The 26,052-nt window shown below is 42.9% G+C and overlaps 2 protein-coding genes across 2 annotated transcripts; both read left to right on the forward strand.

The window, feature by feature from the left end:
* The first annotated feature begins 382 nt into the window (after window positions 1-382).
* Window positions 383-11,350, forward strand: rcbtb2 (regulator of chromosome condensation (RCC1) and BTB (POZ) domain containing protein 2). The gene is made up of 12 exons (XM_034604206.1): window positions 383-678; window positions 1,981-2,115; window positions 2,824-2,974; window positions 5,324-5,490; window positions 5,569-5,727; window positions 6,468-6,575; window positions 6,690-6,832; window positions 7,003-7,193; window positions 7,800-7,926; window positions 9,268-9,407; window positions 9,511-9,641; window positions 9,758-11,350. The coding sequence occupies exons 2-12, from the start codon at window positions 1,990-1,992 to the stop codon at window positions 9,896-9,898; spliced, it is 1,584 nt and encodes a 527-aa protein (XP_034460097.1). The 5' UTR covers window positions 383-678; window positions 1,981-1,989; the 3' UTR covers window positions 9,899-11,350.
* A 7,376-nt stretch (window positions 11,351-18,726) lies between these two features.
* Window positions 18,727-21,183, forward strand: lpar6a (lysophosphatidic acid receptor 6a). Its single transcript, XM_034604207.1, has 2 exons — window positions 18,727-19,148; window positions 19,478-21,183. The coding sequence occupies exon 2, from the start codon at window positions 19,479-19,481 to the stop codon at window positions 20,562-20,564; it is 1,086 nt and encodes a 361-aa protein (XP_034460098.1). The 5' UTR covers window positions 18,727-19,148; window position 19,478; the 3' UTR covers window positions 20,565-21,183.
* The last annotated feature ends 4,869 nt before the right edge of the window (window positions 21,184-26,052 follow it).

Below are 26,052 nucleotides of genomic sequence, written 5' to 3' on the forward strand. Positions count from 1 at the left end.
CGTAATCCTAATCTTTAACTAAACGTAACCTTGACCTTATCTAAACCTAATCCTAACCTAAACCCAATCTTAACCTAACCTTAACCTTAACCTTAACCTAATCTTAATCTGAACCTAACTTTAACCTTAACCTAATTTTAATCCAAACCTAAACCTAATTTTAACCTAAACCTAACCCTAATCCTAACCTAAACCTAAACCTAAACCTAATACATGTCTTCACTTTAAAATTTCTAATCATTTTTGGCCTTTATTTTTGTCCCCATAAGTAAGACAAGACACCATAGTAATAAGTAATAGTAATACCGAGACTACACACACGCACACACACACAGTGAAAACACCAGACATACATATGAAACCAGTTAGGAAAAAATTATCAGAAGCTCAGATCTCCGACTGTCAGTGAACGCAGCAGCCAACTACAGGAAGTGAGGAGGTGCGGTTGTTTTTCAGTCGGCGGCGGTGTAGCGGCTAAAGCTAAAGCTAAAGCTAGCGACACCAGGGCGCAACAACCACACGACCACCACTGACGTGAAGTTATGACACACGAGACAACCGACACGATTTCACCAGCAACTTGATTCCGCCAAACATGTTGGCTGCCGACTTGTCAGCGTCACTGTCGAGTAGGAAGCGACGCCGCGGACGAGACGCTAGCTAAAGCCAACTGTAAAGGTAACGGCAGCACTTTGAAGCGAGCGAGCAACAACAACACGTTAATTAGCTCTGACGTTAATTAGCTTTGTTGTTTTGTCGCCGTTGCGTTGAACTGGTTCTCGTGGTTAATGACATCGCCACATTCACTTGTTGTGCTGTTAGCATTGTTTAGCTACAATGCAAACACGCCCTAGCATCTTTGGCGTCGTTGGTTTGCAACCCTTCTTATTGGAAGTGTTGTGGGCTCGTGCTAAGTGCAACTTCGTGTTAGTGACTCAGTGAGGTGCAACCGCTGCAGGGTTTACAGGTTAAACGGGGACACAACCCGAGCAGGAAACGTTGGGCAAAGATGCTGTAATATTCATAACTACTCAGAGAATTGCTGCATAATGTTATTAAATACGTTGTTGTCCTTCTGTGGCTTTTCCATTTTAAAGTGCCATTCACAGTCTTGAGTTTTGCAGGAAGTCAACTGTATTCCAAGAGACGAGTAGGTTTTTATGAGCATATATTGATTTTTGGAAAAAAGAACCTGAGCCAAGCAGATAAACCCTCTCCATTAAACACAGACTGTATATGTCAAATAACTTTATGTATATCTGGTAACAGCCAGATTGTGAATTAAAAAAGGAGTTTGATCTGGACAGAAATGTTGCATTAGGCTTCAGATATGGTGGAGGAAAGAACTCAGTCAACACAGTTTAATGGGTTTATCCCAGTCAACACTGGTGCATGTTTTAATCTGTCTGTGAAGCTGGACTCTGTGCCCAGTTGCTCTCTGTGCCCCTGAGTGCCTTTTTGAGATATGGAAAACCCAGTGGATAATTTACCCACCTAGTTTTAACTTCATGCATTTGTTGCTGCAGACTCGACAGCACTTAATTTCCAATTTCTTTCATGTCTTTTTTATTAAAATCTACTTCGACCTTCCTTTTGGTCTGATTTTGCCAGACTTTATTGTAATCACTGCATTATTTAATAAAGAAGAATGATTTGTATGCAGTCAAGGATTTATTAACTGGAGTGGGAATGGCTTTTAACATAACGACTTCAGCATATTTCTGTTTGGCCGTGACTCAGCATTTTGCTTTCCAGCATAAATCACTAATTCTTTCAAAGAATATCCCAAAGGACAACGCTTCAAAGAATTCCGCAGACAACACACAACACAACTTTTCCGGCATGTTTTAATTCGTATCTTCTCACTATGACGACTTGTTTCCTCATTTCTAGCTTCAGTACATTACACTTTCTAAATCAAATGATCTCGATGACTCATAGTAACATCTGTTGAACTTTGTTTTCGCTTCCCTTTCACAGCTGAGTAGCATGCTGGACGTGGGGAAGTGGCCAGTGTTTGCACTCCTTCCTCCCGAGGAACTGCGGCTTATCCGGCAGGCCTGTGTCTTTGGCAGCGCTGCCAACGAAGCCCTCTATGTCACCGTTAACGATGAGGTAACACTCGGACCTTAAGCCAGGTTTTCTTTTAATCTTTTTGTTTACATTCAGACAATTAGCAAGACTCGACTTAAAATCCTTTTTTAAAACACCAGTTTGATTATTTTCTGTCTGCAGGTGGTTAGAAAATAGCCTCAGTTCTCTCTGGTTCTCACCGGCTGATACAAGATGCAGATCCAAGCCTAGGGATAAGCAGATAGAATGAGGCTATCTTTAGCCATATAGGCCTAATGCCTGAGCTCCATTTTTATCCTGTGGGAAGGTGCCTCATCTTTCCACCCTTGCTCATATGTTTTTCCCCTTTAGTCCAAATAGTTTATCTTTCACAGTAGATGATTGTGGTGTAGAAATGAATGTTGGTTGAACTGATTATTTAATTTATCAGTTTGTCATTTGGAAAGATATTACTTACAAAAATCTCTGCTCTGGCACTGGGACGGTATGATGGACATGTTTCTCTATTTTCTGACATTAAAGAGACTGAACAGACAATTAAGATGAATAGACCAATTAATTGATAATTATTTGTAATTGATTCACATACCAGTTTACTTTCCTATTTAGTCCCCTCCATTTGTCATCTCACCAAATTTGTCATCTCACCAAATTTGTCCCGGGGTGTCAGTGAACACCTGAATGTCACATTCACGTATAATTTATAAATATCAGAAGCATCTCAGCAGTGATGTGTGTTGGTATTTGCAGGTCTTTGCGCTGGGCACCAACTGCAGCGGCTGTTTAGGGCTCGGAGATCTTCAAAGCACTATTGAGCCGCGCAGGATTGATGTCTTGTGCGGAAAGAAAATTGTGTCCCTGAGCTATGGAACGGGACCACATGTGGCTATCGCTACTGCAGGTAATCCAGTTCAGATGACTTGTATTTGTCCCAGAGGGCAATTTTCCTCAGAATGCAAAGGAAAGGCATCACAGAGAAATAACATCACAGACAAACAAAGATGACATATGTAGAGGTCTCAAGTCTGATTTTATTATGTTGCTGTTTCTTTACTGTCACGGTCAGGGTTATTTTATTTAACAAGCACCTGTATAAACAGTTTAAATGTTAACGTTAAAATATTTAATGATTTAATTAACATATTTTGATAAATAAATATAAAAGTTCAGGCTGTACACGAGAATTTAACTGTTCACTGTGATGTGGAACAAAAGGGACTCTCTCGACTGCGAAGCTTCAAAGTTAATTTGATGGCAACTGGACTTGGTTGTAGATGTTTCACCTCATCAAGAAGCTTCTTCAGTATCTACAACCAAGTCCAGTTGCCCTCAATTCAACTTTTCTTGGCACATGTCAAGTGGCCCTGGTGCTACTCAATAATATATAAACACAGTTTTGAATCAAAAAGTAGATAGGATGTATTTATTGGAATCCTTAATGGCTCAATCAGTGTTTTCCTATTATGTAAGGTAGATGTTTATTCACATACACTATATTATAGATGAACAGCAGCATTTTGTTTCTCAAGAATCCAATTGCCAAAATGCTATTTTACTCCAGTTACTGATATAAATTACAATTGTTATTCTTACTGCTAAATTTACTTGATGGTGAGTGTCAAAGTGACTTTATCTTTTGGTATCTTTGGAAATGGGGCTTCTCTTGTGCAGGATCAATAAGAGCCTCATTCCACTGCCCCTCTTGACCATCTTCCTCTCCCTTCATGCTATTCCCAGAGCTGTGAGATTCCTCCACACAGACTTGTGGAAACCTATGCATTCATCTGGAAATAGCCAGCCCTACCACCCTTACATTCACTGCATTGTTGTATCAGGTCCTGGTACTTGGTGGCCTTCCTTTCTTTGCATCCCTTTTCCCACGGGGCCATCATTTCAATCATGATGATCCTCTAGCCTCCTCAGACCATATGGCTATATCAGCCCTTAGGTATGTTTGAACAACCACAGAAAAGTGCAGTTTTCCCCCCAGTTTCTTAATCCTCTGTCTTCTCGTATCTTATGTTTTCTTTTCCATCTGTCCTGCTCCAAGATGTCAGCCAGCGCTCTGAGGACTTTGTCGTGTCGCCATCTGTATCCCCCCTGGCAAAGTGCAGTCTTGAACCTTGTCAATATGTGCGCCAACGTGTTTCTCTTTCCACATGACTCGCACGGTGAAGCCTTCTCATTCCACTCTGGTGTTGGAAGAGTTTAGCTCATCCATCAAACCAGGACAGCGATATGGAAGTTCTCCAGTCTCCAAAGTTCAGGACACGTCATCTTTTGCTTTGATCCCACATGGTCCAAACTTCTTGTGATCCACATTCCACAGGCCTTTTACCGTAACCCTCCCTCCTCCAGGTGTCAGACCTCGGCTTGGATCAGATCTTTCATCTGCCTTCAGTCTTCTTTCTCCCTTTTGCTGGAAGTGGGTGGGTCTAACTCCTTGTCTGTCTGTTCCTGACAATGCCCTTCAACCTCAGCCTGTTGTCTGCCAGTGCCACTGTGTGACTGAGCTGTCCACTTGTGTCCTGAACTTGTGGTGACACGTCTGGCATTTTCATGATTGGTGTCTCTGTGCATCATCTGAAACCTGCACTTTGCCACCTTGAACTCTTTGATTAGTGATGATGGGGGCAGCTGTAACTGTCCAGACTTAATGTTTAACCCTAATGACAGGAAGTTCGGTGGAATTCAGAGACACACGCTAAGGTGTTCAATCGCCCGTGAACTCCTTCCACTGACGTCATAGATACTTCACCATGGTTCCTTTGTTGTAACTTCAGAATCCACCGTGCTCGTAGATGGGATGACGTTGTTATGGGTTTGTTCATCCATTAAGCCTCTTATCGAAGGTTTGGAGGTAGCTGGATATAATTAGTGGCCATCTGGATTCTTTTCCTGCGGCTGTGAGCAGATTCATTCCCATGATAAACCAGTTAGGGGCCTGTTTTATTTACTTTTCCAGGTCCTGCCACTGGGTTATGAAGTGGGCATTATTTTTAACCAACTCCTCCTCAGTGTAGTACGTCACATTGGACATAATGTTATAATATTTTCTGATATATTCTTTCTGCAAGTACATTTAAGTTTCATGAATGCCAATTAAAGAAAATTTGGATCTCTTGTAATTTCTACTAAAGGTTGTACTGAGGCTTTGCTGTAATTTATGTGAAGTCGACTGGTTCTTATATGTTCATGTTGTCACAGTGGTTAATATTTTATTAGTAAGAGTTTGCCTCCTGCTGTGTAGATGGAGAGGTGTTTGCGTGGGGCCACAATGGCTACAGCCAACTTGGCAATGGCACCACCAACCATGGACTGACCCCTGCCCTGGTGTCCACCAACCTCCTGAGCAAGAGGGTGACAGAGGTGGCCTGTGGCTCCCACCACACCATTGCCCGGACAACTGATGGAGAGGTGAATTATCCTCACTTTTTTTTCCTGCTTAATCTGTGTGTTTCTTTGGACTGTGATAATATTTATCTCCGTGTTAAGGTCTATGCATGGGGTTACAACAACTCGGGCCAAGTCGGTTCAGGCTCCACCGCCAACCAGCCGACACCACGGAGGGTCAGCAGCTGCCTGCAGAACAAAGTGGTGGTTAACGTAGCCTGTGGGCAGCTCTGCTCCATGGCTGTTCTGGACAACGGAGAGGTAATGTGTCACATCAGTCTGCAGATGTTTAACATGAATAGGTGAATCACTGCTCTCAGCAAGTCAATTTTGTGGCAGTCAGCAACTCGTAACTATTTTTTTAAGTGGTTGGCCAATAAAAATGTTTATTGCAGCTTAGCATAAGATAATCATGAGCTTAGCAGTTTGTACATTAGAGGCCTGGCTCATCATTTTATGAAAGATATGGATTAATTTCGTCCGATTTAATGCTCTCATTCATGCATGAAGACAGTGTTCGTCATAGTTTACAGTGAAATGAGTTTCTTGCAAATAGGGACATTTCAGACAAACAGTATTTAAATATATCCACCAAAAGAAAGTGAAGAGAAAAGTTGAGAGAAAATGTGAATGATGTATTTAAACTTTGAACTAGAACTGCGCTCAGTAGGGCGCATACTTCCTCCAAGGCCCAACAGTCTCATTACATTTAATCAAGCTGCACCATATTATACACTGATATGTATTTGACAAATCAGTGAAAATGTCAAATATGATCTCAGAGGGTTAAAGAAAGGTTAGAAAAATCCTGGATCCTCCCCTTTTTATTCGGATCTACCCCAAAGTATTATGGTTTCTTACTTGGCCCATGTCCCATCTTTCCACCAAGTTTCTGTTAAGTAGTTTTCACTTAATCCTGCTGAAAACAAACCAATGGACGGGGGTGAAAACCTCATTGGCGAAGGTAACAATGCCTTGATCTGAATTTGTCCCGTTTGTAGATCTATGGTTGGGGCTACAACTGCAATGGACAGCTCGGTTTGGGCAACAATGGAAATCAGCAGACACCGTGCAGGATCGCTGCTCTTCAGGGTGTCAACATCGTCCAGGTAAGAATCAAAAACAGAGCTTCATAATAATACTTTCTATTTCTGTCTTCCTATTTTTTTTAGACTATTTATCTTAGTTAACATTCACAGTAATTTCTCTCCTCCTATGTGCAGGTTGCCTGTGGATATGCACATACATTGGCACTTACAGATGAGGGGTTGGTTTACGCCTGGGGTGCCAACTCGTATGGGCAGTTGGGAACAGGCAATAAGAGTAACCAAGCTCTTCCCACTCAAATAAACACAGACAAGGAGAGGTTAGTATTCGTTTTTTACCCCAGCCTAAAAATAGCCCTGACACGTTCCTGCCACCACAACACGTCACCAAGGGCTACATGACAGCGTCCTTCATGACATATGTCAACACACAGTCTGCATGATAAACCTTAGCAGCACTTCAGAGTTTGAATTCTATCGTTGTCACTAGGATGGTGGAGGTGGCTGCGTGTCACACCAGCCACACGTCAGCTGCCAAGACCCAGAGTGGGCAGGTTCTGATGTGGGGTCAGTGTCGAGGTCAAGCTGTTGCCAGTCCCCACGTCACCCACTTCAGCGGCACAGACGATGTGTTCGCGTGCTTTGCCACACCTGCTGTCACGTGGCATCTCCTCTCAGTAGGTACGTGTCGAGTACGAATATAAAGGAAAACTAAAGGGCCCCAGAACTCAGACATCCTCAGTAATGGAGGTTTTTGTTTAGCATTATACATTGTTTGTTCAAAGGTAATCATCCCTTCTAATGGGCACATGTTATAGTTAGAATGTCCTGGAACTAAACAGGAAAATATGTTTCCTCTCCACTTCAAACAATCATACATGGTAGTGATTGATCTCAGCTCAACCTGACATACTGTACAGGTCACTTTGAGATGTTGTTTTTTCGACTGCTTCATAATTGACATGCTCCAGAAAAATCTGTTTATCAAACAAGCCACTGAAATCACCAGCACTCTCTTACCTGCTATAGTTTTCTGTTGTTGCCTTTTCAACTGAAGTGTTTGAGGAACAAGGAGCGATTTAGATTCATGATTGCCTTCAATTTCCTTTTCAAAATATCAAGAGTCTTATCTTTTCATCAATTCAGCATCAATGCCAGATCTGTACAGAGAAGTGCACCAGTTGTTAAAGGCCTGCCAAAAAGACGTAACACACAATAAAGCGAAGGTTTCTTTTTTCCCCTTCTTTGAAAAAACAAAACAAAACCTGTTTTCTTTGTTTTTGTCAGATGGTGACGACTACCTGACTGTGGCTCAGTCTTTGAAGAAGGAGTTTGACAGCCCGGAGATTTCAGACATGAAGTTCTTGGTCGACGGGAAGTGTATCCATGTTCACAAAGCTCTGTTGAAAATCAGGTACAGAAACCAAACACCCTGTCGAGTCACAAGGGAAAATGTTGAACCAGTGCTTTTTGTTTTTTGTGATCAAATTGCAATGTTTAAAAATTTAGGTCTAGAAAAATTTACCGAAAAAACACATTCAATCACATGGACTTTTAGAGTAGCTATTGTGTCTCTGGTTTTGAGGTGTATTCACAAAAAAACCCCTGGGTGCACATAATGATCCTTGTATAGCATCAGAAACTGTGTCTGTGATGTTGTGCTGCTCATCTCTGTGTGACTTTGTTTTCCCTTTTGATCACATGAGTGTATTTATCACTTTCAGCGGTTGTGTGTGATCATGGGTGATGAAGGTGCTCTGTATAGAACACACGGGGGCGGGGGGTTTCAGGGTAACGGAAAACCAATAGTGACCTATTAACTACAGAAACATGAAAGCAAGAGAAACAAACAAATAATTGGGTTAAAATTTTGCAAGCATCATGAATATTTTGCTACTGAATTTACCATACATATACATACACCCCATAAACCGACTGTCCTGTGTTGCCATCTGTTGAACAGTGTTTCCTTGTCTTTCTTGTTAATGTCACAGGGAAGTGAAGACAGACCTATTGTTTCCCAGTTTTCTTTTTATAACCACACTTGGACACAAAGTATCTGCATTCCAGTCGCTTGCTCTTTTGCACCGTCAGTAGGAAGGAGTCAGACTGTCTGCGACATCAACCACGGTGCACATGATCACACAAATACGCAGCAGTGAGGGGAAAAAACACAACCTGCTCTGGCTAAATCACATGCAAGTGATATGTTTGAGATGCTCTTAGAAGGAAAAATTAAAATATTGCGTAGCAGTTTGAGCAAGTAGACGTCAGCAGCAACGATATTCAAGAGCTTTGGGTGATAAGGGCTGATGCTGGTGTTTTAGTGCTGTAAACATTAATACTCTACATGATTTCTTTAGTGGAATTTATACATTATGGCCTTCCTCCTGCTGCTCTACCCAGACACCACCTCTCACCCCAACACTGACCTGATTATCTCCAGCCGCGTGCTTCATATGTAAAAGACAAACACTAGAAAATATCCGGACCAGATTTTCTGGATGTTTTCCGGGGTTCATGTCTGCAAATAGCTTAACTGACCAACATTTTTGGCTATTTTATTTTTGATCATACTCTATCCAAACAGTATATAAATTAATTAGGCTCTTAAAACCAATCAAACTCAACAAGTCTCATACATTTGTTTCCCTTAAAGTGGTAAAAAAAAAGTAGCAGAACTGTAAAACAGGCAGCGTTTGTAATTGTTATTGATGACATCCTTTTATTATGTCTGCTTTCCTTCCCGCTGTAGGTGTGAGCATTTCCGTGCACTGCTGAATGAAACAGACGAGGACTCCATAGAAATCCATCAGTTCTCATACCTGGTGTACAGAGCCTTTCTGGAGTACCTCTACACAGACACTATCAACCTGCCACCAGAGGATGCTATTGGTAAGGCCCGAGCTGAGTCACAGTCGCTCTGAGAGCACCAGGAATGGAGTCAGTGCATAAGCCTTGAATACACTCACTTGTGTGTCGCGTGTTGTTTTCACAGGGCTGCTAGACTTGGCCACATTCTACCGAGAGACGAGGCTGAAGAGGTTGTGCCAGGAAACGATCAAGAGAGGCATCTCCGAGGAGAACGCCATCACCCTGCTCTCTGCTGCTGTCAAGTATGAGGCGCGGGTAAGCTCATAGCCACTGACACACAGTCAGACACCATGGTGGTGGGTGCCTTGCCTTCACAGTAGCTAGTCGGTTATACCCCTCAGCATTGACAAGACGGCCCTCTTCATTTTTAGGACCTGGAGGAGTTCTGCTTCAAGTTTTGCGTCAACCACCTCACAGCTGTCACGCAGACCCAGGCCTTTGTGGACATGGACCACGACCTGCTCAAGAACTTCATTAGCAAAGCCAGCCGCTACGGGGCCTTCAAAAACTGACTAGACTGCCCCTGTAGTGACTAGTTGAAGCTCACCCGGGTCTGGAGGGTCGACCCTAGACCAAAGTAAACACGAGGCTGATCAGTGCTTCAAAGCCTTGTGGCTGGGGGTGTAAACACTGGAGGGGCAAAGGGTTTAAGGGTTTCCCCCTCTAGCTGATGCTTCTGTGTGACTGGCCTAACCTCGGCCAAACACAGCGGCTGCTCGCTGGGTAAATACTCACCTCAGTACCGAGCAGACAGTGTGGTCGTCCTTATGTCACCTTTGTGTTATTGACTAAACGCTCGGCTGATTCAGTATCTGATATGTTTTTGATCAAACCTGTCACCAGCCTGATGTGGTGCAGCTCAGACAGGACACGTGAAGTCACTGCATCAATCTTTGCAACACCAAGGTTTGTTGTTTTGTAGATCACAGCCCTGCGACAGGAAGTAAAGCGAATGATCAATAGATAGTTAAGTGCACGCAATGTGTGATCAGTAGCGACAGGAAGTGATCAGAAACAAACACGTCAGCCAGGACTTGACCTTTCACATTGTGCTGCTTTTCTTTGAAGCCTTTTTTCCAGATTGAGGAGTAGATTTTAATGAGGGGAAAACAAGCTGTTGTTCTGTTTTTACAAACTGCAACTTGTTTTTTTTGTTTAGTTTTTTCTTCCTGAAAAATTATAATTTGCATCTGATCAACAAAACCAGTTCCTTGTGTAGGTCACTGTTAAATCTTGCCACGTTGTTTTGTATCGTAGTTTTTCACCCTTGCCATACGAACTTTCGGTTACCGTTTGATTTATGTATTGACATTTGCACTGTTTGCTCTGGCGACCGTCAGAGGACTGATAGAAGAAGGTGTAGTCAGTTACACTTCACCAGAGATAAGGACGTCCTACTGCGTGTTTACTTGTTTTCAGATTAACCCTTTGTGTGCAGCTGGATACTGTGTGACTTACACAAGCTTTATTGTGTAGCCTGTCGATGATGCCACACTGTAGATGCAACTGATGTGTTTACAGTTGTGTTTCACTGCTATTTGGTTTGTTTACGGAAGTTTGGTTGGCATTGTTCTCAATTTTTTTTTTTAAATCTTTAATATGTTAGCAGCAAACTTCTGCTTCTTTTTACGAGAGGTTTCTTGATATCTGTCGCCTGGTAGCACTTTGTGGAAATTAGTTTATTTTTAAATGCCAACTGTGACTGTGTTGAATATAGCCCAGTATATACCAGGTATGTAGTTACCACATAATTCCATATTAAATTCCTAAATGTGTCTAAATATAGTAACAAAATGCTTTTTCTCTAACAAACAAACTATTATTATTTTTTATTTGGAATATTTTGATAATTTGTAAAAAAAATAAAAAGCCTACGCTGTCATTTTGTATGAAACATTCTGTACACTGCTGTCAGCACTAACTTCAACATGTGACGGTCTAAAAGGTAATAAAATGAAAAACTGCATAATTTGATGTATGTGTTATTTTTTTTTATTGGTCTGTTTATTGAATCATGACCTTGACCTGAATGTATACACACTTTAAACTGGTGAAGAAAAAATATCCTGGCAGAAGAAGATTTTGTTAACAAAACGCAAACTGTGATAAGTCTTTTTACCGATTGCATATCTAATCCAGACAGAGCGTATAGTCCGATTTTTTTAATTTGGGTTTTCCATTGAATTTAATTGAATGAAAAATACAACAAAGATCTGAAATCAAACAATAAGGGGCTGAATGACTCGTTAAAAATAACAGACTTTAATTCATAAAGTTTGTTATTTGGTGACAAATAACAAACTTTTGGACCTTTTTGGAAGTTTTTTTCCCCAAAGACAACTTTGTTGCGTCCTTATTAAAACCATCCATCAATGCATTACTCCATAAAGACATCTATGTACGTGCATTCTTCTGCTTCACATTAACAACATAAACAACATGTGTGATTAGTCTCACTTTCATTGAGTCTTGTTGGAGTTAAATTAGTGAGTATTTTATTTTGAATAAAACTGCCTCTGGCTTTTCTCGATCTAGTCGTTGTTGGAAAGGATTCCTCTCCCATGTCTCTCCATCAAATTTATAGCCCATATTCTTTTAGATGCCAGTCATATAAACCCAAAGGCATTTCCCACCACTTTGATGCCTTATGACAGATTGTTGGCAGTTGTAAGTTGTAGTCTACTGTTAGTTTCTTTCTTTTTTTATTCATTATCTAATATGCAAAATATTTCCAGATATGACCTTAAACATACAGGTAGAATTTTCCCCTCAATGAAAATACATTTACCGATTTTCCTTTTCTTAACCACAGAGCTCAATAAATAGTCGATATTTTAGCATATTTTTGCTTATTTAAGATCTTACATTATTTATTTATTTTAATTTAAATTTGTATTGTATTTATCTTCTTTTTAAGGGGGAAGTAAGTTCCTGTTGAATCAGGTTCAGAGTTAGTTTCCTGCAAGTGTGTGTTCAGCTCAAGAAATCCGGAGATAATGCTGTTTGATTGTGATCAGCTCTGTCTCATGCAGCTGGGCTTCAATCTAACCAAAGGGTTTCATCATATTGAGTTATCTTAGCAGAAATTACTGTGGAATTTATCATGATAGGATTCCAGTTACGTAATTTATCTGTGGGAATATGGTCATGTTTGTTTTCCGCTGTAACGTCAAGGGTAACTTAGAGCACTGATTCTCAAACTTTTGCACCTCAAGGATCCTTTAACTGACACTAGAACACGGACCCCGTTTGACACAAAAAAATGTTTTTTTCTTGTTTATGAAATTCAAGACCAAAATAGTCAAAACATTCTGTCAGTGTGTATAGTGAAAATAAAGGGTCCCCTTTTTCCAGGGACCCCCTGCAACCCCTCAAGGACCCTTGGAAACCCCTGACTTAGAGTGTGTAGCATTTGAATTAGTTTTCGTACTCGTGCATCTCTGTGCTGAACTCCTGCAGAGCACGCGTTGTGGTTTTCACACCTGCCTCCGGTTATCTGATGCCCTCACTAAAACATTAACTCAGCGCTCGTCTGCAACCATGCATATCCAATGGAAAGAAACACTTGATATTCGTTAACCGCAGGCAAATGAAACTTGCAAAATCTCCTGTTTTAAAAAACGTGTGTAATAGTGTTGTCTAATTTAAATGGAACAAACGTGAACATGTGAAAAACGTCATATATAGTTTGAACACCTTCCTGGAAGCTGTAACTCTCGTAATTCTACGTTTGTTTCCTGATGTGCAACTTTACAGTTTCACATCATTAGGTGTGATTTCGGTCGCAGGCAGTTCAAGGATGTTGTCAGAACAAATTCACAGTCAACATACAAGATAAGTCTCACAGAAAACAGATTTGTATATCTTGATAGAGGCTCAACTGAAACTAAACATTAGAGGCCTTGTGAGGGTCAGGCACATTGTGATGAAAGCCAGATCAGCAGCTCGCAGACGATAATTCACTTACTGGGCTCCAGCTAATGGCTACTCCCAAAAACAAATGATGTCGGATTCACGAGCGTATGGCTTCGGTGTAATGTTCCCTGGTGACTGAGCTTCCAATTGAGGAAATGGTAACGTCTTGTACACAAATACATCAAGGGAAACAAACAGGTCATTTTATTGCCTTTATCACACAAATGCTATATGACATAAGAGAACTGATATATTTCATTTCTCCTGATAAGGTTTCCCCTGCAGCCGTACGGGGCCTTATATTGGTATATGCAGAATTAGGCAGCCAGTCAAGATAAGACATTATTTGGAGAAAAGTTTTAGTCTAAACAGAGTTGACACATATGGCAAACCGGTTCACGTGGAAATGAGGAAATGCACACAGCTGCCAACGGCAACTGGCGCTCTGCCACATGCGAATCCTCCCGCCGCCATTTCCCAAAAATATATGATCGAAATTACAAATGAATTTGGTCACAATGAAGCCCTTTGATCCTCCTTGTAAAAGGGACGGGGAGTAAAAGCTGTGTGCAAGATGCGTTTACATGTTGCAGCAGGTCGGGAGGGGAGGGGGCAAATTGGGCAGCTAATAATCTTCTATAACCTGATTATACATTATAGTCCATCTGCAAACATGCCAAAGTCATCTTGAGTAACTCTTCCTTATTGTCTGCCAGCTTTATTTTCTAGTTTATCGGAGCTAAGAAACCAAGCACCAGCCTCTGAGTTGATGTTTCAGTTGTGGACAGTAAGTTGTTGGCTTAGTAGCAGAGAGCTGTACTTTGTGTATTTTTAAATTTTGCTGCGACAGGTGTCTCAGGTGGCTGCACCAGCTTGTGGCTTCCGTGGAGTTGTCTCTGCTGCTCATTGGTCTCCAGACCAGATTAATGTGATTGAACCACATCCTGTCATCGGGCCCGTCGCTTGCCGCAATAACGTGCAACGCTATACTTCACCTTTTTGAGTTTCCTGCCTCCAAATTTCTGTGGAACCCGTCAGGGCTGGATTGCCTTTGCCTCAGAAATAACTTGAAGCACGCAGCTTAGCTTCTTACTTTTAAATAATCCTCAGGACAAAATCAGATCAGTGGACTCATGGTCTGCTCTTCCGGGATTTTAGACCGTAGTACTAACATGTAGTTAAATGGTGAAATGGGAAAATGCAATGTATTCATATCAAATTCAGCTTAAACCAGAGAAGGGGAATGAAAGCAGAGGTTTTTTACCTTTAGCTGTTTGTTGCTTGGTTTGTATATTTGTTTGTAAGCAAGATTACGTCAAAAACTACTGGACGGATTTCCACAAATTTTGGAGGAAGGATGTGATATAAGTCAGAGAAAAACCCTTTAAAGTTTGGTGCAGATCCAGGATTTTTTTTGCTATCGCTTTCTTTTACAGAGTGAGATACGGCGTTATTTGGGTTATAGGGATATAACCCAAATAACACCGATATGAGTGTGTGAAATTTAAGTGTATGCGCTCGACTCAGTGTCTTTCTGGTGAACCTCGGTGTTCAGGCCTTTGATGCCAGAAACCTGGACAACCTCCCTCGTACTTATTTTGAGTTTTCAGTGTCTGCTTGTTAACGGTCACAGATACTGTTGGTACTGAGTCACACAAACACACAAATCTCAACACTTTGATCATTCAATTGATAGTTGAAGTCTTTTAATCAATCAAAGGCTTGTGGTTTGATTCCATTAAACTGCCTGAGCAGGCTGCGGGGGCTTCGGCTCAACACTGTTGACACTGAGTTGATAAAACCTGCAGTTAAAAGGTCTTTTTTTTTTTTAAATGACGGTACATTCAGTCCGTTGTTGGGAGGGTGAAGGGTTTGTGGGTGGGCACTGTTTGTTTTACAAAGCCTTCAGTTGATAAGGCCATGTGGGGGAGCACACACACACACATATACAGACTTTCAAATACCCACAGCAGAGATTCGTGTTTTTCTTATTTTAAATGTCAAGACTCTATTTTAGTTTTCATTTTCAGATTAAACTGTATGTGCACTAAGGTTTAAAATAGAGACGTGAGATAATAAAGTTTGTATTCTCGTTGCTCATTCAGACATGAGCTTCTCTGTCGTTTTCCTCTTGCATAAAACCCTGTATCTTATATTTCCCATGTTGTTATTCTCACAGAAAGTTGTGTGTGGTTTGAGTCGGGCCTCTGGTCTCCACTCCCTGAGAGTTTTTGAAGCTGTGGCAGCTCTGGAACGCTTCCTGAGCCTCAGGGCTTCATGTGCTGCTCTGCAGGGTTCTGCTGCCTCCACTTGTTTTTATTAATGTTGGTTTGTATGTTGCTGCCAGAACAACATTCATAAAGTCTCTTCTGTTTCCACGGTGAACGTCAGAGAATCAGGCCTCGAAGGCTCTTCAACACAGTGTCATTCTGCCAAGTCACACATTCCATCCATCCATCTATCTATCTATCTATCTATCTATCTATCTATCTGTCTGTCTGTCTGTCTGTCTGTCTGTCTGTCTGTCTGTCTGTCTATCTATCTATCTATCTATCTATCTGACCGTCTGTCTGTCTGTCTGTCTATCCATCACTACTCAGTATGCCCAGTTAGTTGAGGTCAGTCTTTGTCTCTTACAGTAAGTTTCGCAAGTTTAAATCCACATTAAGTCACATTTACAACACAAATTGCAAAATCCTGACTCGTCATCACATTTGTAATCCGTCTCCGTCCATTGACGATCGCCACACAGCAGCGTGACGTCACCTTCTATCCTTCTCCTGCATTTCACTCTGGTATTCGAAAAACCTTCGCTCTCGGCCTTGGGGGGTGCCAGACTGCTTCCTGTCATTGTGAGAAATGTAACAGTCCAGGGATTTCAAGGCACATGTTTTTTGTTTAGTAACCACATACTTGCATGTGAAGAGCTTGTTTTTATGTGCTGCATGGAACTATTTTGCGAGTCAAAGACAATAGCACAGGTTTTTCTGTTTTCTCCAACGCTTCGCCCCAGCCTTGATGGTGTTTGCTTTGTGATGGACTGACAAAGAGAGGCGCACTGGCTGTTAAACACCCACTGTCTCTTTGATTCCCAGCAAAGATTTTTCCTTCATTTGTTTGGCTATTGTTGGGATCTCTGTGAAGTCGTGAAAAATCAACCATCTCTGGATTAGTGTCATGTTGCTAGACGAGAACGCACATGTTTGTATCAGTAGAGTCTCGTCCAAATGGCAAAAGCAACTTGGCAAATGCTCTTAATTTGCATGACTGTTTTCAAATGTGAGCTTCAAAGGGACAATCTGGCAGAAAAACACCTAATCTGCCAAACAAGCATCTGTTCGCTGCCGGGAAACCCCATCTACGTGGTGCACTTCCTATCTGAAACGGTGACAACCACCCAACACAAATACATTCACACACATTTCGGTATTCCCTCGCCAAACTGCCGATCAAAAGGCCGAGAGATCTTTCAAGTTGTCTCAGATTAATTATTTATAAACTTCACATTCCTCCCTGCTAAGCTACTTCACCCTCGACAAAAGCCCCAGTGTGTTATTTTTTTTTTTTACTGACCGCCAAGTGAAGTGTTTCTATTAAAGGAGAAGTTGAATGCGACTCTCACACGGCGCTGCGAGGAGAAAGCTTGGGGCCACGCACTGACAAGCGCAGCTGAGAAACCGCTGAAAAGAGAAAGTGCTCTGTTCTGTCTCATTTCCAATGTCCTGTTCAGAAGAAAACGCCGTTCTTCTCTGTAGCGGAGCGGCGGCCCACGCAAGGAGTCAAAAACAATCAGGAGACAGTTCAATTCCCCCTGCACCTCCCAGCAGACCTGCTGAGGCCGTCACCTCAGGCCACTGCAGGGTTTTATTGACCTCCTCAGGCACTTTTGACCTCCTACGTCTTCGGTGACATCTTGACTGATGAAGGCAAAACAAGTCGACCAGCAACTCATTAAAAAAAACTGGTTTACCTCAATTTGTGGAATCATTTTTCATCTGTCAGGCTGTACAGTAGCACAACAATCTCACTAAAGTCAAAGTACATGAGCATGAGCAGTAAAACGATCGTAAGATATCGAAGGTAAAAGCAGCTGCGATGGAAATAAAATGGCCTGTGTCAGTTTTAGAACACAAGTTAGGTATTGTGAGGAAGATACAACCTACAGCAGTTTACTGTATTTAGATGATAGGTTTTTTATAAAGTTTCATAACTTGATCTGCAAAGTAACTAGAATAAATAAAATAAATATAAATTCTAGAATGTCACTCAGTAGAGCATATACCTCCAACAAGGCCAAACAGTATGAAACCAAAATATTTCTGGTTCATCAAGATCCATGAATTATTTGCGGGGGGGGGGGGGGGGGGGGGGGGGGGGGGGGGGGATCCTGGATCTACCCCTGTGTACCGATCTGTGCCAAAATGTAATGGGTCCTTCCTCGACCCATGTCCCAGCCTTCCCCCAAGTTTGGTGTAAATCTGTTCAGTAGTTTTTGCGTAGTTCTGTTCACAAACAAACAAACACGTGGAAAACCCGTAACGACCTTGGGGAAGCTTAAAATGTAAATGTTTATTTTCCTCCAACAAGGAGGTAACTTTTTGTCAGCCGGGTCACGCAAAAAATACTCAATTGAATCAAATGGAATTGTGTGGAGGTGTGGGACATGACTCACAGGAGAAATAAAGTGGAATTTCTTTCCCCCACTTTCTGTAACGTTGTGATATAGTTTTTTTTTAAAGCTTTTTTTAACATCAAGTCAAGTCAACTTTATTGTCATTCATCCACATATGCAGTATAAACACAAATACACAACATATAAACACAGGAAAGAGCTGTAAGGGTTTAAAAATGTATTTCAAAAGGTACACATAGTATACATAAAGGTAAATAAATAGGATATTACTATAATGTGATTTTCACATTTCAGCTGATGGATAAAAATCAGGCTGTTTTAGGAAACTGCATTTCTATGAGTATGTGCAATATTAAAAGGTGTTAAACAGTGTTTGAGAAGAACTCTGAACACTAAATACTCCTTTTGAGGCCTGTGAACTTTATTCATCGCATCACACAGCAAAATAAAAAGGTCATAAAGATGTTTATTTTAGTTTTGAACCTTCAGTAAGTTGTCACCTCATGATGCAACCTGAAGCACTTGTCACTATTCTTATATAATGTTTGGCTTCACTCAGACTCATGTTTGCTCACTTGCTGCTGAAATGAGATCATTTCAAACTGTTTATTTTAAATGCATCAGGATCTGCTGAGCACATTGTGAAGACTTGATGAATTGTTTGTTTGATTCGTTAACTGTGAGGCCAGACAAAGGAGTAGGAGGAGTTGGACCCGGGGCAGAGGGAGGAGTTACCACTGCTGCTCTCCAAACTCAAAGCACAAAAACTGTCTGCCACAGAGGCACAAAGGAGAAGTAGGAACTGTGTCTGAGCGAGATGCGTGCAGAGCAAAATCCCTGAGGCTGTCAGAGAGAGAGAGAGAGAGCTGTAGATAGTGAGTGACTCAGCCGGTCAGACAAACAGAGAGAGAGAGAGAGAGAGGAGGGGAAACAGGAAACAGACTCTGAAGACTCACCCAAGCAGGAGTTCAACTGCAGCTTCACTTCAACTCCTGGGGGGGGGGGAAGCCTTGTGGATGGTGGTCAGGGCGCGAGGCAGACAGCTGAGGACAAGGAGCTGAAAAGGACAAAAAGAAACCCCCCAGATTGAGTGCTGACAAAGAGGAGGAACAATGCCATGAAGATATTTCCATCACCATCATCGCTCCCTCAGCTTGTGGTGGCTGGAGACTCCCTGACTGAGCTGTGAACATTTGTTTGGCTGATTCCTCTGAGTAAGTAAAGCTCAGTCTTCAACTCGTGGGGTGAAGCCTGGTGGAGAGATAAAGCAGGGGGAGGGGAGGACGCACCAGCCTGGAGCTCTGTCCCCAGGGAGGGGTCTCTTCGACATGAGGTTACCCCCAAAATAACTACATCAAGACGAGGGAGGGGATCATGTGGTTGATTTGGAGGGGAAATCTTTGTGCCGACGGCCTGAGTGTCTTTCTGTTCTGAGACTGTCCTGTGCCTTTCTCTCCATTCATGGTGGATTCACCTTGTGGGGCGGCCTTTTCATTATAAAGCCATTACATAACAGACACCCCTCATCCCTCCACTCTTTGAGAATGTACAACTCTACGACACTCCCCACTGACAGCTTTACCTCGTCGTGGGCTGGGAATCACTCGGCCAACTGCAGCAGGAACGATGAGTTCAAATACCCTCTGTACAGTGCGGTGTTCAGCATCGTGTTCGTGGTGGGACTCATCACCAACGCCGTGGCCATCTACATATTCACCTGCACCCTGAAGCTGAGGAATGAGACCACCACCTACATGATGAACCTGGTGGTGTCGGACCTGCTGTTCGTCTTCACGCTGCCGCTGAGGGTCTTCTACTTCAACAACCAGAACTGGCCTTTTGGGAGCACGCTGTGCAAGGTGTCCGTCTCGCTGTTCTACACCAACATGTACGGCAGCATGCTCTTTCTCACCTGCATCAGTGTGGATCGCTTCCTAGCCATCGTGCACCCCTTTCGCTCAAGGACGCTCAGGACTAAACGCAACGCAAAGATAGTGTGCGTCGCCGTGTGGGTGCTGGTGCTGTCGGGGAGCCTCCCCACGGGGTTCCTGCTGGATTCAACCTCGGAGGTGGACAACAAGACCGCCTGCTTCGAGAACTTCTCGTCCAAGCAGTGGAAAGCTCATCTGTCCAAGATGGTGATATTCATAGAGACAGTGGGCTTCATCATCCCGCTGCTTCTCAACATCTGCTGCTCCATCATGGTGTTGCAGACGTTGCGTCAGCCCGACACCATCAGCCGCGGGGGGAAGCTGAACAAAACAAAGATCCTGCGCATGATAATTGTTCACCTCTGTATCTTTTGTTTCTGCTTCATCCCTTATAATGTAAACTTGGTTTTCTATTCTCTGGTCCGGACCAAAACTTTAAAAGGCTGCTGGGTGGAGTCCGTGGTTCGGACCATCTACCCGGTGGCCCTCTGCATCGCTGTGTCCAACTGCTGCTTCGACCCCATTGTTTACTACTTCACCTCAGAGACCATCCAGAACTCCATCAAGAGGAAGTCTCTGGTCGGGCGCACGTATGACGCCAAGTTCTCCGAGGCGCTGCATTCAGAAACCAGCTCCAACCTGCAGCACAGCCTGAGGAATCTAAAAGCTAAAGTCTTTCACAATGAGTCTTCTGTGTGATGGGGCGTTGTTATACTCAGGTATTAAAAAAAAACTTTTCCAGAGAAAGAAACAAACCCACACAAGACCACAGGAATGGATAAGTGATTTATCAAGCACCTGCCAAAGAAGTATTATCTTATTTCTCATCTCAGGGCAAATATTCGGACCTGTCACTGACAGACCCTGCTCTGCAGTGTTACTGCTACGTGACCCTTTGTTTCGCATCTGTGGATTTAATACTTATTTATTACTACTTATTAATTCCCCTTTTCCTGTGGAAATTGTGTTAAGCGCAATTACTCTGCCGGTGACCTGGAAGGGAATGTGATCACTGGACAGCAGGAGAGTTATGATACTGAAAGCTACATGTGCCTGTTTATCTGTACACTTCCATGTTGAGCTGTGGTGCTAACTTTAGAGTAGTGTCTTATTAAATTAACAGAAAAGATATATCAAGCTTTTAAGTGTACAGGGCTGTGTTGTGTTTTTTTTTTTTTGTGAATTACAAGTAGGTCACAGAAGTGCCCTCTTTGCATTTCATTGTAGACTGTTGATTGCCATTAAATGCACTGACATGGATTTCCAGATACTGCACTCATGCCACAGTGATGAATAAAGGTCATGTACTGTCTAAAACGAATGAAACATGTTGTCTTTTGAATGAGGGAAAGGCCAGTTTGTCACAGGGACATAAATACGTTGACTTGTACAAAGCACGTGAAGACTGTGATTTCAACACAATACAACAAAGAGTCAAGAGTTCTCGCTGTTGACTGCCTGCGTTTGTCCTGCGTGTAAATGAGGAGGTAAAGAAGTGGAAGTAGAAAGTCCGCCTGCTTGAGCTTCCTGTGTGGCAACCAGCGATGGAGAAGAGGAAGTCTTTGTTAATGGAAGTGAGAGGAACAGACTCTTCACAGTTTAAACCGTTAAATAGATGGTTTGGATGTAAACGTGGCCGGAAAAGAAACCCCCACGTCCATTTCTGCCGCAGTGATTTGTTTTAAAACAAAGAGAGCAGCTTTGACACAGCGTCATGTCTGTTTAACTTTAACTGAGATAGGAATTCCTTTTTTTTTTTATCATCCTGTTAAATTTTGTTTTCTCCCCCCACAAGGACATGGTGTTTTAATAACTGACAGTCTGGTCAGTGCAGCTGCACGAAGCATCACAGCTCTGTCCGACAGGGAGGATTTCATCTGCGTTTGTTTGTTAGTTAGCAGGATTACGCAAAAACTACTCAACTGATTTACATGGGATTTCATAGAGGGGGGGCATGACCCAAGGACAACGTCATTACATTTTTGTGTGGATCTGGATCATGGGGCAGAGTTAGGGAGAGATAGGGGTTTTCAACATTTTCTTTGTATTTAAGGTATTGATATTTAATTGTGTGCAATTTGCTGCACATCCGAATAAAAATATGGATCTACTCAATTTAAATGTCTCCCATGGGGACTCTTTGTCCTTCCTATACCCTAAGAACAGCACTGAAGTGAAATCTCAGTTGTAAAAAAAAAAATCCTTTTTGCGGTTTACAGGAAAAACAGATGTGTGAAATATTCCCCCCGCTGTGGACAAATATATACATAATACATCCAAGTGATGTGGCATCAGTGAGGAGTCAGCACAGCGTGAGGGCGAATAACAGAAAGCACATGGCGCTCTTGACTTTGTTGACATAACCTGAGAGTCAGGCGGCGGCGCTTTGTTCACACACTCCACCTATAACTCTGCTTCTGAGGCCGTGTGAGTGAGTCGAGGACGGGGGTTAAAGAGCCGGGCTGGTATGAAAACAAACAAGTATGATTGAGACGCCGACGCGGTTCACGCCATCTTGAAGTGGCGTCTTCCTCTGTGTAGTTGCAACAAGATGACATTTAGTAAACATCGTGAAGTAGAACTGAGTAATAGTAATAGTAATGACTCATTTCAAGAGGATAACCACACATCACTGATGACAAGGCGTAACTGTATGGATTTTGTCATCTGGGTGAAAGGTCAGTAAAAGATGGAAATCCCATTTTGATTTCACGCTTTTTACATTTTTTGCTGTCGTGTTCCCATGCTGTGCGTTTGCTTAATGTCAAGAACACAAAGCTGTGTACACACCGAATGGTTGTATAAGAACATGGTGTCAGGGGTCGGACCCCCTCACCTGAGCCCAGCAGGCTCCACTGCATACACAACAGTTATCTAATCAGCCTGACCTCTGCGGCCCAGCAGCCTGCGTGGTGAGAAAACACAGACGCAGCACTGGTCCTCAATGCAAACATTCTACACTCTGCATTGCTCGGGTAATCTCAGATGCAGAAGCGATTGGTTTTGTTGGTCGGTTTGTTTACGAGCAAATATTACATTAAAACGAGCTGATTACCATGAAACTTAGTGGCAGGAAATGGTATCGGTTGCGGGGAGAACCTCAAACATTCTTTTAATCACTTCCTAACATTTCCATGATGAAAGTAATCCGGTATTTATAGGGAAATAACATCTGAGTGTGTGAAATGTGGTGCAGCTTGACTGAATTTAAGGGATTTTAAGGTTTGTGCTCCACTAAGTCCCACAGTTGTGAAAATTGAACATGGAGAAAATACCACATTTTCACACGAGTAAACTATTAACTATTAAAGATTCAGGTTTGAAATTCAACTGTTTAATCTGCTTAATTTGCGCGAATCAACCTTTAGGGACATATAATATAAATAAGTAATTTTCACATGACTGCTGGAACCCTCCGAGGTCGCACAAAACAACAACAACAGCGTTTTGTCTGTTTTGTCGTGATCCGGGCCGTCACAGTCGGTGCGATCCTCAGACAAACACGAGCCTTGAACTCATAGCTTCAGGTTCCTGTTTCCCTCGGGGTAAATAGAGCATGTTTTCTCCAATGAACCTCTTAATGGCTGCTTTGAAGTTCTGTCAGTCGCAACTGACTGGCGATCCTCTGGCGTGTTGAGAACACTTTCTGCCGGGGCATTGACAGGGACCTCAGTGTGTGTGTGTGTGTGTGTGTGTGTGTGTGTGTGTGTGTGTGTGTGTGTGTGTGTGTGTGTGTGTGTGTGTGTGTGTGTGTGTGTGTGTGTGTGTGTGTGTGTGCTTTCAGGGAAAGAGGAGAGTGGGTGGGGTGAGATTGGGGTGAGGCCCTCACCCTAGGATTGATGATATATAACCAAGGGAGCTGCTAAATGGATCCACTGGGGGGGGGGAGGATAATCAACCATTTTTTTCTCCGCTCGGCTCACAGGATAAAGGAAATAGCTGTTATTACACTAATGTAGTCAGGGCCCATTTTCATATCTGCTCTATTTTCCCACAGAATCACTCTCCACATCTCCGGTATTTACAGTCCCGCCTTGGTTTTTAGGGTAAACAGGTATTATTATCGCTCTATAAAAAAAAACCCTGCTGCCACTCTCCGGGAGGGGGGCGGGGTAGGAAAGATTACTTGCTTAGAAGACAACTATTCTTACTGGGGGAAAAGGAGGAGGCAATAAAAGTAATCATTTCGCAGGATGTGGTTTGACAAAAAAAGAAAAAGAGAGACGCCCGTGTTAGCACAACAGCCTCACTCATCCTAAAATCAGAGGCAGCACTGAACTAATAACCAGCGATGGAATGAGCTCAGCGTCTGCATGGAGGGAGGTAAACTAAATAACCGCACCAACGGTCACATGTAATCCTCCCCAACTCTCTGTCGCCTCAGACCGTAAACAGGCCTTATCAGTCCGTGGAGGGAGGTGGGGGGGGGGGGTTGTTTGACCAGATCAGCTCGTGGTTGCATAACGTGTGTGGAATCAAACGGGAAGCATAAGCAGTCGTGTTGATAAAACACTTCGTCCATTGGGGTCATGTTTATAAAAATCCAGTGTGCGGGCATGTGAAGCGTCCGGCGTGTTCCGGAGGACAGAAAGGGAAAGGTCACGCTGATCTCGTCCTATCAACAGCCGTCAAATGGAATGGGGACATTTTGACCAGATTCGACAAAGAGTGCGTGGACAGCGACCGCCATTGTTCTTCTCTCCCCTGACCAGATGCTACTTTACCTTGAGGTAAGAAATCGAACATTGTTTGTGCATTATTATGGTAGACGGAGTAAATGTGTGTGAGGACATCAATGAAAATGTTGAAATGCTTGGGAAACGCATCCCAGGTCCACAAGTTCCAGCACGACCTGGGAAGTTGGGGTGGGGTGGGCAGTTCTTACTAAATCCAATCTCTGAATCCTGCCGGGAATTCCGATGAATACTCACATGCTTATGCACAGTGACACATACTGTTGTGTATCTTGTGTTTTCAGGACAACAGATGTATCACCCAGAAACGCCCCTCTTTACTAATGCACTGTACACAACAGGTCGTCTCTAACCCCCCCAATACAATACGCTGCAGACACACACACACACACACACACACTCTGCTGCCTCTGAGAGTTTCACCTCAGTGAGCATGTGGCCTATTACAGCCAGCCCTTTATGATGAGGCGTGTTCTGCTTGATGGGACGGGTTGGGGTTTCCTCAGCTTCCTCTGGAGGCTCCTGATGGTTCAAACAATGTCCGAGCAGCCTCTGTGAAGACATTAATCCTCTGTTGTAGCTACAGCTTCTAACAGGAGAGGACGACCCACTGGTGTGACTGACAGTCTCATGAGAGAAAAGAGAGATCATGGGTCACCGGGTTCTGAGCAGCAACATGTCCTACATGCATCGACAAATATTCCCTGAAGCCACAGACAAACATGTCTCTTTGAAAGATGTAATCTAGATTCTGTGGAAAATATGTGGATTCTTTAAAGAAGACTAAAGATCTTAATCAGGAAAAGTGAGTCTGATGCGGATCAGGTTTAACACAGCGGCTCCACTAAGGACATGGTGGTATAAGTGATACCCGGGCCCCGCTTAGTACTACGGCGCAGACTTATGAACAAATGCCCGTAGCACACTCCACAGCACAACCACACATAAAAGCTGACGCTCACAGGTCAGCCTTTAGGTCAGCGTTCTCCCCATGAGGAAATTCCAGCGTCCACACAATACCTCTCTTCTTCTGCGTCTCCTCCTCCGCAGAATCCGGTCTCCTTTAAATCACTGTTCAATTCCAGGGAGACGAGACGTCCTCATCTGCTCAACCCAACCCTTGTCCGAAAAGAACCACAGCTGCGAGACAAATTCAATAATCTTTCCTGTTTACTCTATACAACATTGCAAGTTCCTACTCAAATGTAAAGATGGTGAAATCTGACCTCCACATCCTGTTGGATCAGGGTCACGGAGAGAAACCTAATTCCTTGATAGCGTCGCCTCAGGGTGTGAAGGATGTGGCTCATTGATACCACGGAGGTTTATCTCCAGAAAACAAACCACACAATTAGCTTCGTGCAGACAGATAAGACCAAGATAATTCCAACGGTGGGACCATCGAGCAGGAGAAGCTTGCTGATCAGTTAAAGGGGCGATGTGTAAGAATAGACCGACTGTTGAATTCATACACGATATAAACATGAGGGAGC

This window comes from Hippoglossus hippoglossus, chromosome 13 (assembly GCF_009819705.1).
Source record: "Hippoglossus hippoglossus isolate fHipHip1 chromosome 13, fHipHip1.pri, whole genome shotgun sequence".
In the NCBI taxonomy this organism is placed as follows: Eukaryota; Metazoa; Chordata; class Actinopteri; order Pleuronectiformes; family Pleuronectidae; genus Hippoglossus; species Hippoglossus hippoglossus.

What these genes read in the sequence shown, in the direction of transcription:
- rcbtb2 (XM_034604206.1), top strand. Translation starts at nt 1,990, where the DNA reads ATGCTGGACGTGGGGAAGTGGCCAGTGTTTGCACTCCTTCCTCCCGAG. An exon ending in AAAGCTCTGTTGAAAATCAG is followed by an intron (nt 7,927 to 9,267) that starts GTACAGAAACCA and finishes TTCCCGCTGTAG; the next exon opens with GTGTGAGCATTTCCGTGCAC. An exon ending in GCCACCAGAGGATGCTATTG is followed by an intron (nt 9,408 to 9,510) that starts GTAAGGCCCGAG and finishes TTGTTTTCACAG; the next exon opens with GGCTGCTAGACTTGGCCACA.
- lpar6a (XM_034604207.1), top strand. Translation starts at nt 19,479, where the DNA reads ATGTACAACTCTACGACACTCCCCACTGACAGCTTTACCTCGTCGTGG.